General features: G+C 48.1%; 1 protein-coding gene across 3 annotated transcripts in view; it reads left to right on the forward strand.

Moving 5' to 3' along the window:
- Positions 1-6,593: 6,593 nt before the first annotated feature.
- Positions 6,594-18,566, forward strand: part of NRK (Nik related kinase) — a 108,116-nt gene continuing 96,143 nt past the window's right edge. Inside the window, exons 1-2 of one of the 3 annotated variants that reach the window (XM_040614298.1) lie at positions 6,594-6,856; positions 11,636-11,701. In XM_040614298.1, the coding sequence (XP_040470232.1) occupies positions 6,800-6,856; positions 11,636-11,701 (123 nt within the window). In that variant the 5' untranslated portion in view covers positions 6,594-6,799. The remainder of the gene's footprint in view (positions 6,857-11,635; positions 11,702-18,566) is intronic. The other 2 variants (XM_040614299.1, XM_040614297.1) reach the window with 2 other exon arrangements.

Consider the following 18,566-nt stretch of genomic DNA (forward strand, 5'->3'; position numbering starts at 1 on the left):
CCAGTGGGCTGGATGGGGGATAAATGACGATTTTTGTGGTTGGGTTTTTTTTAAATTTTTTTTACTTTTTTTTTTTTTTTTTTTCCCTCTAAGAAAAGGAGAAGCAGGGGGTCTGGGAACTGCAAATGTGTAACTGGGACTTGAGCAATGATGTTGTGGTTTTTGTGTAGCTGAAGAAAAGGTTAAAATTGTGTCATTTTGTGAGGCACAGGTTAGGCTTGCAACATGACTAAAAAAATCTGTTTCATTTACTAAGAATATACACAGACTGACACGTGACATTGGAAAGGTTAAAAAGATAGGATAAAGTTGTTTGGTTGGTTTGTTTTTTCATTTTTTAAATTACATTGAACGGTGTCCCTGCTTTTAAAGTTACTGGGGTTTTTTTCTTTCCTTTGGGGAAGAGGGGGGGGAAAAATCCCAGCCAACACCCTGCCCCCAAAACCCCGTGCCCAAGACTTTTATCTGACAATTCCTCTAAACCAAGGGTGATTCAGATACCAGTTCCTTCTTAGCTAACCACCAAACTTCAGTGGTTTGGATAAAAGGGAACTGTGGTCTGAGTCATCCAAGGTTAGCATTGGGTTGGCAAAACCAAAACCATGCCTGCAAGATTTTTTAAAAGTCAAAAAAACCCTCTGCCTGTCTGCCAGAAAAGTTACCACAACTTGACTAGCTTTCACAAAAAAACAAACATATGCCACATGATATTTTGACTGATAAATTTAATGTGATTAAGTGATTAAACTGTGCTATGTCAGTTTTCTTTGGTTTCTTTTTACTGAGAAATCTGTCTGTGAAGAAGCAGCAGTTATTTTTTCCCATAATTGCATCTGTTTCAGGGAGCAGACAGATGTTGGGCTGAAATTCTTTATGGTATTCACAAACCCCATTGGGATCTGATGACCTAGTAACATATAGCTACTGTTCCTTGCACGGCGTTTAAAATGGTTGCGGCTTTGAATGAAGAAATCACTTTGCAGAAGATGGGAGGGAAGAGAAAAACTCACAGCTAGGCAGATGGTTGCACACCAGTAATATACGATGGTCATCTCAAATGTACGAGTTCGGTTTGTTTCAATAAATCATCTTGCTCTTTAATTTTGCCAAATTGCCAGCCAGCCTTCGTGCACTGGTGTTACTGTAGCATGCAGATAACGTGTTGGTGTTCTGATAGCAGGCATACAGTGAAATTCCTGGTGACGTAGGAAAGAAAAGAAAATCAGTAGGAAAAACTTTAAAACTTTAATGGGGAGACGGTGTAACAGAAATGGCTTTCACGCAGGGAAACAGTTATCTGTGTGGTTTGTGTGTTACTGCATAAAATCACAATTGAGCATTCCTTTGGCACTGGAACTGAGAGTCCGAGAGCCAGAAGTGCAAAATATCATCATTCCAGAAAATAGGACTCTTCTCCCTGCAAGCGTTTGTGTGGTGCTGTCAGGGCTGGCCGGGCTGTGTGCTGGGCTGACGGGAAATGGGACCCTGCCAGCAGCGTTCCTGCTTGAGAAATCCAAAGTGCCGCGCTGAAACAATGCTGTGAAGTCATGGGTCAGGCAGTGAAGGAGGGTTATCAGTCCTGCTGGGAGAGGGTTCCTCGTGCTCTCTACGTGCCATGCGTAGGGACACGCTTCCCTCCGGCAGGCTGCTTTGTGTGCAATTGAGAAGAAGATGAATTTCTGCAAGAGTCACGGTGAGCGGCGTTTGGACACAAGCCTTGTGGGAGACCTGTATTTTAAGCTTTACCCTGGGAAACGAGGTGGACATCCTGGCTGTGATTACAGTAGTGAGAGGCGCTTTTTCCAGCTTGCCTGTCCGCTCAGGAATCCTTTGGGAAGGAGGCTGTTTGGTCTCGTTTTGGATATCCTGTGAAACTGAACTAGCACGGCTGCCAGGAGCTGGAAGAAGTTATTTAATTTTTAAAGAGCCGAAAACTACTGTATGTGCTCCCGAGTATTGTATGGGAAATGACTGTTTTGGTTGGTTTGTCTGGATTTCTGGTGTTGCCAGTTTACTTGAGGTAGTAACTGTCTCTCGATCCCAATGCAGCAGCCTCTGCAAAGTGCAAATCTGAAGACGTTCAGGTTTAAATATGACTTTTGGGCCCAGCCTTAATGTGTTTGGAATGAAGTGAAGTCTTCTTTGGTTTAAATAGGAGAAAGCATGAGAAATATTTAGAGCCTGATCCAACAATCCATTGAAAACAAAAACATCTTTCTGTGATTTCCAAGCACTGCAGGGATGGGTCACAGAAATACTGAAGCTATGAAGTGGATTGGGTGGTTCATCTCCTTTAGCATCTTTTAACTAAACTGGAGTCTAAGTAACTGGGTGTCCATGGCCTGAAACTCAAATCTTTCCCCTGTAATCCAAAGAATTTTTGCAGCAGCTGTGCTAAGTTATACCGATGTTTTCCAAGGTGTGACCTGATGAAAGTATTCCCGACTTTTCTGTATTCATCACATAGTACTCATGGCTTTGTGTGACTGCCACCAGGCTGTATACAATCCTAGACAGTTTTTTAATGTGTAACTTTGTTCCTGACAGTCTAGCAAAGCCACCCACGGTACTAAACCATGCCGTAATTTGAAACGGAAGGGGACAACTTTAAAGTTAGTGGCTGGCTTAATAAATCAAGGGTTGTTTTTTTGTTGGTTTTTTTTTTTCTACTCCAGGACTTCATAAAAAGCATTAGTAACAATAAATCACTTCCAGAATGATGCTGTAAATGGTAATGAATTCAAGCAGCGGCCAAGAGACCCTGCTCATGGATGTGTGTTGGGGTTAATACCATGCAGGCTGTTGGCCACCCGTTGACTCTCCTGTAATCAGTGTTTAACAGCTGGTAATCTTCTGGTTCTGGTGCAACCAAACGAGGACAAAATGGTTTCTGAAAGCATCAGGCAAAAAGATTGGCCCTCCTCTGCCAGCAATCCAGAGAGAGCTTCTGGAAGGGAGGGTGAAGTCTGTAGTCATAAGAGGATTTCATGGGCTTTTGTATCACTTTGCTGCCTCTTGGCTAAGGGTTGTGCCCTAGAGAAACTCTAAAGATATGTCTAAAATCTCTAGTTCGAATAAAAAGCAAACATCATGGGGAATTTTGTAAAGGATTCTTATTCTGGGAGAAAGGTGCTCGTGTCTGGGCGATAGTCTGATGAGGCACCTCTGGTAATGGCAGAATGCAGCTCTCTTACAGGAGGTAAGAAAAATTCCAGCAAAATACATCTCTCGGGGAGTGCTTTAGCGCCAAGGAAAGCTGGTGTTCACAGGCATCCTGCGTGACCCTGGAGCAAGTGCTGGGGAGCTGCTGCAGAGAGTCCTGGGGAGGGCTGGCACGCAGGGGTCAGGCTCGGGCTCCCTGCCATGAAGCTGCGAGCAGGGGACCACGAAGCTCCCAGAGGGATTTGCCTCCTCCCTCTGCAGCAGAGCACCGAACTTGAGCTGTGGGATTTCTAGGCTCAGGGTTGTAGAGCTAGGACTTGGGTCCTGAAAACGCTGGGAAGTCTGTGCAGAGGGTTGGCTCTGGAGCTGCAGATGTGGCGTGAGCTGCTGGCCCTGCAGCCGTGGAAGCAGCAGGGGTGTCCATTCCCTGGGCACTGTTGGGGATGTGTGTGTCGGGGGGGGCGGCGGGGGGTATTTCGGGGAGAAGACTCTTGAGTTATTCTGAGTGGTATTTTCTCTGAATTTACAGTTCAGAAGACTAAGAGAGGCTGAAAAGACTCAGCTTTTCCAGTTCAGACTGAAACCACGTTGTAAGAAGCTGTTTATTTCCCGCAGACAGGAAATCCTGTTCTGGTCCGAGTTATCTGCTGGGTTTTTTTTCTCTGCCAGCTTCACACCTGTAGCTGAGACCCCAGCGTAAACAAAGCTAAAGGAAACGGGGCAGCATGTGAATTTGAGCCTCAGCTTTAAACACTCCCTTCCTTTGCTGAGTGTCACGTCTGGCAGGGGCAATTACTATTAGCAATATTATTATGGACCCAAACCTGAGTTTGGGGTGGGGGGTAAGGGTGCGGACAGAGGAGCTCTGGATTAGCCCTGTACTTCTGGGGTACAATGGCATTTCCTTTGCTGAAACAAAGGAAGTTCTTCCCCCTTCGTGCTTGCACTTCCCTTTTAACACAAAACATCCTTTGCATGCACATAGACATTTGAACGGGTTTTATGTTCAGGTCTGTGGTTGCTGAATTTGGCTGCAGGGGTGTGACTACGCCGTTGGAGAGCAAAGCTGTACTGATGGCATTTGATTGTTTCTTGTGTTTGTTGTGGTTTTTTTTTTTAAAAAATAATTTATTCTTAAGGGATCCTGTTCACTTTCATTATTGATAAGATGAGCATAGCTTATTAATTTGTAAACAGCCAGGTTGCACTAAGGCATTGAATTTTCTGATTCCTGGGAGTTATTCTGCCATGTGGCTTCGTGCAGAAGAGCAAGGTGGGACAGCCCACTTGCAAACCAGCAGCAGCAGAAGCAGGGCACGGGGCCGCAGGGGGCACAAGGAGCACAGTTTCTAAGAGGGACCAAACATCAGGCTGGTGATGAGGAACGTGGGGCTTGTAAATCTGGTTCTACTCTGATAAGTAACCTTGTCCTGGTGGCATTGTCACCCTCAACGGGTCTGCTGCAGATATCAGTGACAAAACAGCTGTTGCTTCTGTTATATCTGCAAGGCCTTTATGGGGAAAAGATGTGCTGCCTGCCTCAGCAGCCAGGGGAGAATCGCTTAAAATTTCTGCCCATGATGGTGCGAGTGGGACTGGAGCATCCACGGAAGCTCTACCAGCGTAGGCAAGATGGTGAAAGGTGGGTGTAAAAGCACATAGCAAAGAGATACTGAGACATGCCTGCAGAAGTACTGCGAGCCATATTATACTTCTAAAACCAGATTTTCCTATCGTTTTTGGATAGAGCTGTGTCAAGTGGAAATTAATCCTCAGGTTGGAGCACTCACCAGAGGCGAGCAAGATTAATTTCAGCAAAGAATCTAAGAGATGGAGCAAGAGAGAGGGTGTTTGGCAGGCAGCAGCCGGGAGTTTCACACCAGTTCTCACCAGGGAAGCAGGAAGGAAGTGGAAAGTGGCAGGAGACAAAGGACAGCCCAAAGGTTAGGGAAGAGATAAAGAGGGATTGTGAGAAATAACACAAGCAAAAAGGCTAATGATGGATTTATGTAAGGCAGGAAGGCTATAATGGGGAGCAAAACTGTAGCTTCTCAAAGGTGGTGTGAGGGCCAGAATTTTCCGAACGCTGCCCAGGGGAGAGCAGGGGCTGGGCTGGGCATAGAGAGGGGCTTGGGCTGGGCTGTTGCTGTGTGTGGATTTCTGTCCATCGTGCGTAGCTGCGTTAGGCCCATTTACAACAAACTTACGCTTTACTGCAGCAATTGGCCTCAAATCTGTTAGCGGTGCATCACTACGCTGGCCTACAGGCAGACGGAGAGCAAAAGCCAGGGTCGCTTTAGCAGATAACGTACCCAGCGTGGGCTGCTTTAAAAGAATACTCTGAAGCTGAATGATGCATCAGCATTTCTGTCAAGGAAATTGCCAAATGCCTTTATTACAACACCGCCACTCTGCTGCTGGCATCGTGTCTGCCATGCTGTGCCAACAGGCACCAAAGATGCTCAGACCACTTTGTCTTAATTTCACGCCTGTGTTTGATACCGCTTCAGAATTTGGGCCCCTTTGCTCGCTCCCTGCAAGGCGGCAATGCCCCAGCCCTAAGCATCCTTCAGGGATGTTTAAGGACTTCATCTCAGAAATGTGCATGTCCACCAATTTATTTATTTTTTTTTCCTCTCTCTAAATATCAGACTCAAAAATATCCACGTCCTTCCAACCCGCTACAATAGTTGCAGGCGATGTTCTTTTTCCCGCTCATAATTACAGGGTGAAGGAGGCTGTACGGGGCAGCGGAGCCGATAGCAGCGCGCTGCCTTTGGGGAGCTGGCTGCGGGCCTGGGGCCGGGCTTGCCCAGCGGCTTGTGGCCAGCGTAGCCGGGGCTGCGGGGGCCACCACGATGGCTCGGAGCGAGTGTGGTGCTGCGGGCAGCGTCACCGTCACCTTGGGGGGCTCGTCTGTGCCACGCTCATCCCCTTGGGGACAGGGTCTTGAAGTGCTTGTGGCCGCTAGCTTTATTTTTATTATTTGTTAATGTAGTTTGGGAGGTGGGGGTTAGTTTAAGGGGGTTTTTTATATAGTTGGGGGGTGTAAAGTTTTTGTTTGTTTTGGCTTTTTGGGAGTGTTTTTTTTTAAGCGGCTGGTGCACCTTCGGCCAGCCCCGTGGCACCGACCGCACCCCGGGGACCCCCGGGCTCTCCCCCCGGTGCTGCCCCGGGCCGGCGCCAGCCTGCGGGGCCCCGCGGCGACACCCCGGGCTGAGGCTGAGGCGGCCGCGGGGCTCCGGCGGCGGGAGGGGGGGAGGGGCGGGACGGGGACACGCGTGGGGCGGCGCGTGGGCAGGCGCGGCGGGGCCGGTGTGCGTGGCCGGGCAGCACCCGCGGATCCCCCCTCACCGCCCGGGGGCCGCCCCCGCCGGCAGCAGGTGGCCCCGGCCCCCGGCGCGGCGCGGCACGTCACTTCCTCGCAAACTTTTTCCCGAGGAACCGTCTGGGCGAAAGTTGCCGGCGGCGGCGCGGCCCGGGGCTGCCTCCGCGGGCGGGGAGGGCCGTGGGGCGGGCGGGCATGCCCGCCTCCCTGCGCCCGCCGGGGCACGGCCGGGCCGCCGCGGGCCGCCCGCGGGACCGTTAGCTGGGGCCGGCGGAGCGCAGCGGAGCGCTGCCCGCGGTGCGGAGCGCCATGGCCCGGGACTGCGCCGCCCGCAGCCTGGACGGCATCGACCTGGCGGCCCTGCGGGTAAGGAGGGGCGGGGGCGGGCGCCCTTCCTCCCCGCCGTCCTGCGGGCGGTGAGACCCCCCTTCCTCCGGGCACGGGGCTGCCCGCGCCCCCTCCCCGCCGCTGCAGCCCCGCCGCAGGGCTGTGCGAAGGCTTCACCCCGGGGGGTCCCCCTTGTCTGGGGGGGCCGCTGTGCGTGGAGAGGCGCCGGCGCTGCGGGCTGCCTCCGCGGCTGGGACACCCGCGCCGGGCGGGGGGTGCGGGGCGATGCCGTGCGTGCGGGTGTCGGAGCGGGGGGTGCGGGGCGATGCCGTGCCGGGAGGGTGTCGGAGCGGGGCGATGCCGTGCGGGAGGGAGGGAGGGAGCAAGCGGGGCGATGCCGTGCGGGAGGGAGGGACCGGGGGGAGCGGGGCGATGCCGTGCGTGTGGTGTCTCAGCGGGCCGCGGGGCGGGGGGGCCGGGCAGGCGCGTTCGGCGTGAGCGGAGCCGGGCCCGGGCCCCACGTCGCTCCCCGCCGCGGAGGTGCGCTTCCCCCCGGGTGACAGACAGCTCCCCCCGGGGTGCTCCAGGGTGACGCGAATGCTGCGGGGAGAAAACACGTGAGAAATGAGGATTTTCTAGAAGAAAATACGTGCGGGGAGTTTTGGTTTTTGTGCGTTTTGCTGAGGTTTGGGCTCCCCCCCCCCCAATTAAAAAAAAAAAAAAACACCCCAACCTAAAAAAGCCTTCACCTAGTTTCCTGTGAATTTTTATCATTATCCTCTCGTGGTTTTAGGTTTTTAACACAATCCAAACTTTTCGCCAGGTTAAAGCTACACTGTTAGTGTTTTGGGTCCACAGACAGTTAACCGGGCAGTGAAGGATGCCCGTAGACCCGTGGCTTCCCATACCCAGCCCAGCCAAGGCAGTTTGTTTCTGGAGCGCTCCCCACAGAAGAAGAGGGAAGAGTTCAATTGTGGCAAAAAGCAGTCAGCCCCAGACAGTGAAACCAAGGCAAGCTACTTGCTAAAAATATCAGAGAAAAAAAAAACCAACAACAAAACAACCAAACAACAACAACAAAAAAAACCAAACAAAACAAAAAATCAACCAAACCCAAAAATCACACAAACCAAAAAAGAGGGCTAGGAGAAGCCTTTGCAATAATCACATGGTGAGGAGGGTGTTGCAGACCAGAGCCAGAAAGAAGAAAAGCAGCAGAGACGCTGAGGTTTGTGAAGATGGCACAAAGCTCCTGGCTAGGCAAACAGATTTAACTTGTCCCTGTAGGGGGGAGTAAGGCAAAATAGTGGAAGTTCTTCTTTAGTGCTTTAGTAGATGAACCTTATCTCTTATATCTTAAATATACGATAAGAAACCAGGTTAAGTTTGAAAAAGAGTAGTGCTGCAAACCCGAGAGCAGGTTTTGTGTCAAAACCTGTCCATGCAGAAGCCTCGCCGGGGCTGTAAGTGCTGTGGGTTCCAGCCTTGGCGGGGGAAGGGACAGACGTCTTCTCAGAGGAGACCTTTTCGGCACATCAGCAGCCTTAGTTTGGGGTTTGTGCTTGGTGGGAAACGGGAGGCGGGCGAGGTTGGGCTGTAGGAATCCTGTGAAGATGGGTGCTGTACCTCTGCCTTGTCCCGGGTGCCCGGTGCTGTGCTCCCACCAGCCTCGCTGCCCTGGGGAGGTTCAGCGGGGAGGTACGGCTGTGATGGGGGCCGTACCCAAACTGCACCGGCTGGCCTTGCTCCCCTCCACATGGGTGCTCAGCAGGGCTTTCCCCTTTTCCTGGAAAGAGGTGGTTTGGGCTGTAGTCTCCAGATGTGGCCAGAGGATCTTGTTGGGATGCTTCTGCCCTGGGTTCATCAGGGGAGTCAGATGGTTTAGAAGCCTCTATTTCTGCGTTACCGAGGCCCTATAGAAGAACCTGAGCTTCAGACACCTGAACTTTGTTTAGCTGCAGAGACTGTGAAAAGCGTGTTTCAGTCAGGCTCTTCCAGCATGCCTGGTTTTTCATTCTGCCTCGCAGAGGAGATGGATGTGCCCTGGGAGCCTCTGGGTCAGTGGTCTTGCTCTTGCCTTTTGGGTACTCTGCACCTGACTTGCAGGAAGGCAAGAAGGCCACCATATGGTACGGTGCATTACAGTAATTAACCTTAAAGTGATGAATGTTCAGGCCAGGATTTTGGCATCTGTCAAAGCGAACCTTGCAGTTTGGCAGGTGCTGGCTGGTAAAGGGGTGGATGGACCACGAGGCTTACACGGTAGCTGAGAGGAAGCACTACATCAAAGATGATACCCAGCTCCAAGGTAATTAAGAAGGTGGCCTATTGTGAAGAATGCCAGCGAACAATGCAGTGCTGATATCCAAGCAAACAAGGGCAATCCAAGGACCAAAGTCAGAGCCCAGATTAATATATTTTATGACTCTTAACGAGGCTCAGTTCACTACGGTGTCCTGATTAAAAGAAGAGAGGTGGCCAAGTATTTTGGCTGCACTCAGAGCTGCGCGGGCTGTAGACGTTAAATGCTCAGTTGGCTAGCAAGGACAGGGTAGGATTTTCGCTGTATTAAAGTTAATGCTAACATTTATTTAGATAATTGTTTGGGTTTCTTTCCTAGAGTGAAGCCTTTAGAAGGAAGCTGTTAGTATGCTAAATTGGCATGAAATTGATTGGAGGGAGAGAGAGGAGCTGATTTTGAGGCACATTATTATATTTCCTTAATAAATAAGCTTGGAGAAGAAGAAGGGGGACAGAGCATGAGTTTAAGTCAGAGGCACAGTTGCAAACTCCGAGTTGAAAGTGCGGTTTATGTTCCTCTAGGTTTCTGCGTGCTATGAATCCCTCTGAACTCCGCCACGCTGCTTTCTGCAGGGGAAGCGTGGGAGCGGGGCACTGGTCGCGCTTGCTGCGGAGGGGCACGGCAGGCGCTGTGCACGGGGACCTGGCTCTGGCAGGGCTCCTCGGGGTGCTGCCGTGTCCAGCAGTGCATGGGCTGCGTGCACCGACAGCACGGCTCTGTGGGAAGGGCGTGCGCCAAGCAGAGGTTTGCACCACTCACCTGTTGCTTTAGCAGCAGCAGCGGATTGCTGCTGGCTTTAGCTGTGCTGAAGCGAAGTGTATGGTAAGGCTCGTTTATATCCAAGAGGAGTAGAAATGCAAAATGAAGAAATGAGGAGGAAGAAAAGCACCTTACAAAGATCCCAGTGTTGCCAGCTTTCCTATGCCTGCACTTAGCTCCATACACGAGTGGCCCCGCTGATTTCCTTTTGTGTGAGGGCTTTTAGAGTTGGGGTTTAAATCTAGAAAGCCATGCCTTATTGCCTGGTCTTTAAAAATGAGATAGAAAAGAAATGACAGAGTGGCCTGTGCATGGGTCAAAAGTGATTTGATCTGGTTTATGCATTGTTAATCAGTTTTTTTTAAAAAAAAAAGTCTTGTGAGGTTGACAATCCAGGAAGTGTAAGATTAAAATTCATTTAACTTAAAGGCAAAAAACAAATTAACCCATGAGTACTCTTGTTGGTGGAAGTCAGTGCTGTATTGCTCTGACACTGAAAGGTATTGCCATTTGTCCTGACAGTTGTGCCAGTAAAGGCAGAATCTGCCCACAAAAAAGCCTGTATGTTTCCTCTGGGATTTTGCTGATGTAAACATTTCCATATCAGATATGAAGTAAGCATTATTTATATTAAAAGCATAACATATAAGTGGAGTGGAGAAGTAGCTTGATACATTAAGAAAAGGGGATGTTTTGCAACCAGGGTCGTAGATGTGTGTGAGGCATCAACCGATATGACAGATTGCTGAAACAGATGTAAAACTGACACATGGAGTTAATAATATTTTATATAAATCTCTCGATGATATCATCCCAAGAAATGAGCGGACTGATAAATGGCTCAGCCAGAAACCAAGAAACTGGTCTCTAGGGTTCTTAATGGTTTTATATAAATCTCTCAAGTGAGTTTTAACTGCAGGAACAGATTTCTTAACACGCTCAGTCATGCAGGAGCGAACATGTGCTGGCCAGTGCCTTGCAGCAAGATGGCCTTGCTCTATCTGAAAGGCTGCAGCATCTCGTTATTGGAGGGCATCTACTGCCGTGGTTGGGTTTACAGCAAGTGGTGCTAAACCAGTAGAGGGAAAGTTGGTTCTTGTGGTGTGGTACACTGATCACCTGACACGTGAATCTCTCATGTAAATGAACAGCAATCTAGCTGGCGTTCAAAGCCGAGACTTCAATCCATCAGTCCAATTCACCTTGTGACATATGCAGAGCAGGACGGCTGAGCGTTCTCAGGCTCCCTGTAGTGTTAACATTGCCTGGGATGGTACATTTCCCTTCTGTAAGGTAATTGGGCTCAGATGCTTTATATAGCATTTTTTCAGTTCCATTATTTAGGTTCTTTCCTTTGTTACATTGCTAGTGCAAAGTCTTTCATAGCAGAAGACAGCAGCTCAGCCTCCAGGCTAGCTCAGTGTTTTAAGGCTTAGGGAGCCTGAAGTTTATTCTGCTGCTGAGCTGAATCAGATGAATTCCTGTGTTCTTCACGCGTCTCCATTATTTTTTATATCTGTCATGTTGCCGTGCTACAAATCTTCGCTGACTTGTTTTGTGTATAGAGTTTTCAGCAACTTGACTGAAAACTCTAATAATAATGTATTTCTTATATTGTCATTTGGCTGTTTCCAGTGTGTTATGCCAATCATTAGGACATGTGCCACAGGTGTTTTCATTTTGATTGTGTATGGTTACCCTCCCTTACGAAGTGGTTGCTTTGCTCTGAATAATGTTATTTTTTCTGCTTTTTGCAGGACCCTGCGGGAATATTTGAACTGGTGCAGGTTGTTGGAAATGGGACATACGGACAAGTCTACAAGGTTTGGATGCCTCTTTAATTTATGAAGCTGTTTTTGATAGAGCTGTTTTTCCTAAAACAGAGATGAACGCCATTTGAGAAGATGGATAATATTGTTCCAGTGATAGCCTGCTTTATCTTGCTGTCTTTTCTGCATAACGCAAAATGGTGTCACCAGTGGAACTCTGTGCCCCTTCCTTCTGCCCCGTTCCCATGTCCCTGCTGCCGCAGGTCAGAGGAGCGTGCTGGCTTTTGTACTGACTTCTGTCTGCCCTGTTTTTTCTGTCCTGTTGGTTATATTCTCTTTTTCAAGATTATTTAATAAGTGGCTGGCACACATTAACATCAGTGATGGCTGAATTTGGCCTGGATTGAGTGGGGAGCTCAGCCGAGACTAAACCAGCAGTGCTCTCCAGACAGAGGTGCCGATTAACCCTGCTCTGCCGGCAGGCTGGGCACTTTGTGATGCCCATTATTACCTTTGTCACCATAATACCAAAGCAGAACTACCCATCAAGAAACGACAGCAATTAAATGTTGTCTGCCATAACATGCTGTGTACGCTGGGCGATGCACACCATTGTTTAGTTGTAAGAACTAGCCTAGAAAAGTGGTTTTGCACTGTAAAGCCTTTCCTAAGAGTGATGTAAGAAGAGAAAGTAGACCTGATAAAATCGGGAACCGAGTCTGTGTTGTTCCCATTTGGAGAAAGAAGACAGAGGAAGGAAAAGGCCGTGCTGCTGGACTCTTGGAGGTGCGTTGGAAGGTAACTGTGCTGGGGGAAGCTGCCTGGTCTGGCTTCTCCCTCAGATCCCGCTGCCGACAGGCTCCAGTGCCACACGGCTCCGTGTGGGTGCAGGTGCTCTCTGCCGTCATCCGTGTTGCGGGAGGAATGCCGAGGGGGCCACTGCAGGAACGCAGGGCTGTTCCTCTTTCTCTGATTTCAGCACGTTGAATGTATGTTACGTTTCGGTGTCCATCCTCTGGTGGCAGATCTGCTGGGATCGCGTTTTGGTTTCCCCTTGAGGCTATAGGTGCTCTTTCAAGGATTCTGGAAAATCCTCTACTGAAGCAGTTCTGGGGAGTGTCTGCTTTCCCATACTACACTTTTTAAATTTATTTTTTATGTCAGAAGCAGGACGTTTCTCATGTAACTGTTGCTGTGATTAAGTCTGTGTTGTTTCTGAGATTGTCATTCAGATACAGAGGTCAACACTACTAAATTAAGAATAGAATCCAGGAGACATTCGGGGTGCTGTTGTCAGTGTAATCACAGGGTTTTCTAGCTGTAAAAATATCATGAAGATCCAAAATGGCCTCAGAAATAGTTGCCTTTCTTTTCCAGCCTGGATTTATTTTATATTGGGAGAGAAAAAAATTCAGCCTAGTCATCCTTTAAGGATGCTGAGAGTGAATCAGCTGCTTAGTCATGGCAGAAACAGGAAGGAGTGACATAGTTTGCTGCTGTGTTGCAAAATAACATGTTTTGAGCTGTCGTGTGGTTCAGTAGAATGTTAGTTGCCAAAATGCATAAGAAATATTGACTACAACAGTTAAAAATTGTACCCAAAGGCTGCTCTCCACTGACAATGCAAGAGACCGGGGTCGACAACTGTGGATGATGGGTGATTTGAATCTGGCCTCATTCTACACTCAGAGGGACAGGGTCTGGCAAGGCTGAGGGTGCTGAGGGGAAGCTCTGTGCACATCCATCACACGATGGAGAGAAGGTAGTCTGTGTGTAACCCTGGCTCTGCGCAAGCACACCCCTAGCAAGGGCTTTGTTCGTATAAATACATGTGATCACTGGATGTAGGGTGTTTTGCTGAGGCTTGCTTAGGGGATGGAGCTGCTCTTTGCAGGAGGATGACAGCGAACTGTGCAGCTGAAGGAGACAGATGATGACAGATCCAGAGTGGTGGACAGATACAAAGTGTGTGCTCCAAACTGCAGGCAGTCAGCTTGGTGTCTGTTGTGAATAATTTGCACATGGTCCAAAGCTCCAGTGTGTTTGGGGAGGTACCTCTGCAGCAGATGCTGAGTGCCAGCTGAATGTACTGGGGTGGCATCTCCCTGGCGCTGGCCTTGCGACCAGAGCAAATGGTTCTTCCCTCTGGAGGAGGGCAGCTGCAACGGAACAACTGCCTCTGAAGTGACCACAAAAAGCTAGGCTGTAGTATTCACTTTTCTTTTTCACTGCTGTGTAATACATCCTTCGATCTATGCAATGCTAGGACTGGTGGAGTGAATTAGGGAATGCTGGAATCGTTTTGTAGTTTGTCTAGTTTAGGCTTGTGGTCATAAATATTTAAAGTATTCTCAGATATACACTAATGTACTCCTGTCATTACAGTACTTTTTATTTTTTTATTTTGCAGAGGTGTCAGAATCTTCCATACATTCAGAAACTACACATAGTAGTTTGCAAATAATCAAAGCAAACCTTATTTCAGGCTAAATAAACTATGTCCAAGATTACTAAATTGCTTGGTTGGCTGTGAAGATGATTCATAGGGCTATATGTTTTATTATATGCTGCTCCATAAAAATGAAAATAAAATTTAGAGGATTCATCATTAGATTTGGAAAACAATGTTTAAGAAAATAACTGAAGGAGAGTATTGTTCATACTGAATTATTCCAGACCAGTTCCAGTTCAGTGTCTTTTGAAATGAAATGGAAGAGGTATAAATTGTACCCGTGGTAATGCTGCAGCTGTCTAGAAATGTTATGAAGTTGGGAGTTGCATGTAATAACTGACTAAAAGCTAGCGGAGTTTTTGACAACTTACGAGGTAGTAGGATGTAAATATGCCAGTATTGGCAACTTCAGCCTTTTGGAAAGAATGAATTAGATATTAAAAATCAGATGGTACCCAGAAGCCATGAGACTTGGGCTTCGTTATTTCTTGAAATGACAGATGAGTTTTTAAGTTAATTGCTGGCTTCCGGGAGCTGAAACCTGAGGAACAATACTATGGAAGAGGCGATTCTGAATAACGCTGTGGAAGGTGGTAGCAGAGACTCGTCTCTGAAAGCAGCTGGAAGCTGTGCATTTGCCAGTGGTTGGAGAAGTACGAGTATTGGCTCTTCTGTGCCTTTGTTTCCTGAACTTTGGAGTGCTAAAGGTCAGACTGTGTCCAGTTGCTGCATCATCTGCATTTAATGCATATCAGAAAAAGAAGGTTCTGAACTCCCCATGCACAGCTTTTTGGAAGGGCTGCCCGTCTTCCTGGGAACCCTTGAGGCCAGGGACCACAAAGGCTGCGTGAGGGACGTGGGGTTGCTGTCTGAAGCGTGAGGGCCAGCGTTTCGGGAGTTTTGTAGGTCTGCTGATCAGTAAGGACCTTCAGACAGGACAGAACAGTGTTTTGCATTGCATAACTGTCAGTGGCATCTGGGAGGAAGCAAGGCTGCTGGAGGTGTCTTCCTCCCGGGGCTGCTGCGGTGCCCTGGAACCCCCTCTTGCAGGCTGACTGGGGAACCTGGAACTGGGTGGTCTTAGGGGTGGAAGTAAAATGGCAGAAAACAATCTAGGGGATTTATAAACACCATCTTTTTTTATTTGCTGAGAGTCGCTGTATTGTGACGTGGGGAACCATTAAAGGTGATACCTTTGAAAGTGTTGAGAAGCTTTTGTCTGTGGCTGAGTGGGCTGCTCTTGGCGTGCTGGAGGCTGTATCTTGCGATGTGGGTATGGCTGTCGAGACCCGACAGGGCTGATTTGAATAATTCTTTGCCTGCTCCCATTACCTCTAGAAGTGTAATTATATGGATGCCTTGTTTTCCTTCCATGGTTGGACTCTATTGCTGTGTAGAGCTGAACAGCGATCGTGGATCACCCTTGATGTAGAATGGTCATATCTTTGTGCTGGTGCATTTACTAATAACTAAACTGTAAGGTTGGGGTGGGTGAAGAATTTTTTTTTTTTTGAAGGCTTCAGCTGTTAGTTTCGTATTCTGAGTGGTGTGTCCCCAGTAGGAGCCTGTTAATGCATTTTCTCTCTTAATTTTCAGTGCAGAGTCATTCTTCTAATGGATAAATGGGGAAGAAGGAGACATGGGGCAACTTAAGTGGTTTTTGAAGTGTTTGGGTCAGACAATTGCTCTTGAGCTTTGGAAGGGGCTGTGGGACTCTGAGTTTATAGCTGCTTTGGTTTTCGAGTTATCAGGTTAAAGAGGAATTGCTCCTAATCCTATTCGTTCAACTCTGAGAGTCCTCACCCTTCTAAAAAAGTTTTCACAGACCAAATGAGGTCGTCAGCAGCATCTGTGCAATCTGCTTGTTTTCTGATGGCAGGAGGCACCTGACTGGGGGCTTTTGACTTCTTTTGTCTTAATGATGTGGATTACCCTCACCTGGGGTTGGCATTTTTGAGTGGCCTAGGGAATGGGAGGTCAGTGTCTTTGGTGAGTTCCAGGGGCTGCTGGTTTTTAGGGGTACGATCTTGCAGGCTGGTGATAGACTTTGACAGATTTGCAGCTGCCGTGTGTGTGAAATGGTGGTGTCATTAGTGGAGTCTGAGGGCACAGAGAGCTTGAGATGCATGCTCTGGTTTGGGACTACAAGAATCAAAAGAGAAGCAGTGGCTTCCTGGTAATGCAACCGGTGAAGACCAAGCAGTGCTCTTGCTGAGGCTTAGTAGAGGGTGGAGGCAGCCCTGCCTTCCTGCAGTGGCTCTGCACAGCTAATATTTTTATTTCTGTGTAGTCATATAAGACTCTGGATACAAAAAGGAAGCAGATCTGAGTAAGAAAGTGTTTTGGGTCCTTTGGTTTTTTGGTTTTTTTGGTGTTTTTTTTTTTTTTTAAATGCAGCTGTTTCTTGGCATTGAGTTGTACTTCAGTTGTTGACGCAAGTTCTGAGTTACTCTGCTGTTGATGTACAGTTGCAGGAGCGTAGTGAAGCGTAAATATGACTTCTCAGTTTATCTTAAGCAATTTGAAAGTCTTCTAAGTTCTTCATAATTCCTTTTATTGACTAACTGGCTGAAGTAATTGAGACCATCGTGAGAGGGGCAGGGGGAAGCAACGTGGGTTTTTTTGAGACTTGGTACTGGGAGGACAGAATCACAAGACCATGCAAAGTTATGAAGCGTTAAAGTCTGTGGATTGTATTGAAAAGCTTAATTGATGGTAGCACCTCTGGAAGTTACTAGGTTATATGTAAGAAACATCACAGTTTTATGTTCAGTGCAATCCAGAAGGTGAACAGGTCTAAGCTGAAAACTTAAAACCCGTCCCTCTGGGGTGGGTCAGAAGTAGCCACCTTCTGAAGAACATGTCTCGCGGCTGAAATGCAATTTCAGAGTCTTCAGACTGGCTGCAGAGATGTTAAAATGTCTTGTTATCTCGGGTATCATTTATGGTCGGTTACAGTTTTCAAGCCAGTTGTAGCCTTCAAGGCACTGAGATTTTGATGAGTCAAGTAGGGAGATCAGTTGTTCTTTATGGAAATTACAAGATGCTAATTTCTGTTTGACTAGTAGTTGGTAGATGTGTGCTTGTTTGTCTATTAATTTTCTTTATTTGGGTTTTTAGTAGCACAGCTGATTATCTTGTCCACATGAAAAAGTAGTTAATTATTGTAGGCAGCAGTGTATAAAGAAGTATTGCTGCAGTGGACTGGATGGAGCCAGCAACTCATCGCGTAGCTCCTTGGATCAGTAGTGCAAACAAATAATGTTTTTCTGCTAGTTCTGGCAACGGGGCTTATTCTTAGGCATAAGCATGAGCTTAATATGTGCTACTGCCCTTGTGGTATGATCTGAAATGTCGTGGTGCTTATGAATGGGATGCCTGGGAAGTTTGGTGTGGATGACTGTAATACCGTTAATGCGCCAGAGCGGTGTGGTTTGGTGTTTCAGTATTTAACTTCATGCCACTGATTTTTACTGACACCTGTGAAATCCGCATACTACTACATGTGTTTCTTCTCTCAGTTGCCCGCAGCTCCTAAATACACTCTCATACACGCCTGCACGCTTTTCTTAAAGCTTCCACACCACTGTGTTGGTCCTGTTCCTCCTCCATCAGAAAGGAGTGGAGTTGGCAGTGCACCCTTGCAGCAGTGAGGGCAGACCGTGCCTCGGGCTGCTGCAGCACGAGCATAGCAATAGCAAGCAAAATTACTTCCCCTGCTCTTGTTAAGCCACACCTGGAATCTTTGTTCCCCCAGTTCCAGAGAGACACTGGGAAACTGGAGAGAGTCCAACAGAGGGCCACCAAAACCATGCAGAGGGCTGAAGAACTTTATGCACGAGGAAGGAAAGGCTGAAGGAATTGGGTTTTTTTCAGCCTAGGGAAGAGAAGGCTGGGGGCAGTCTAGGGGCAGTCTAGGCACAGTCTTCGTGTGCTTCGATGGTGGTTTGTATGGAAGATGCGTGTACAGGGATGCGCGGGACAAGATAGATGCGTGTACAGGGATGCGCGGGACAAGATAGATGCGTGTACAGGGATGCACGGGACAAGATAGATGCGTGTACAGGGATGCGCGGGACAAGAGGAACCAGGGACAGGTCTCTCGGGGGAAATTCCATCTGGATGTAGGGAAAAAGTTCTTTACGGTGAGAACAAGTCCACATTGGAAGAGGTTTCCCAGGGGGGTGGTGGGAGTCACCCTTGCTGGAAATATTCGAGGCTGTTTGATGTTGTTTTGGGTAACCTAACTTAAGGCCCTGCTTTCAGCAGAAGGTGGGACCATGTGTTCCCAGGGTCTTTTCCAATCTTGATTTGAATACAGGACTTTGATTGAGTACAGGACACATGAATCTCAGTGAGCAGGACATACCTACTGTCAGTCCGGCCTACTGGATTGTGAATGATTGACTTGGAGAATATAAAAAAAGTAGGAGGAATGCCTTTTATTTGAGAGAGAGATATAAAATA

This window comes from Falco naumanni, chromosome 14 (genome assembly GCF_017639655.2).
Source record: "Falco naumanni isolate bFalNau1 chromosome 14, bFalNau1.pat, whole genome shotgun sequence".
Lineage (NCBI taxonomy): Eukaryota > Metazoa > Chordata > Aves > Falconiformes > Falconidae > Falco > Falco naumanni.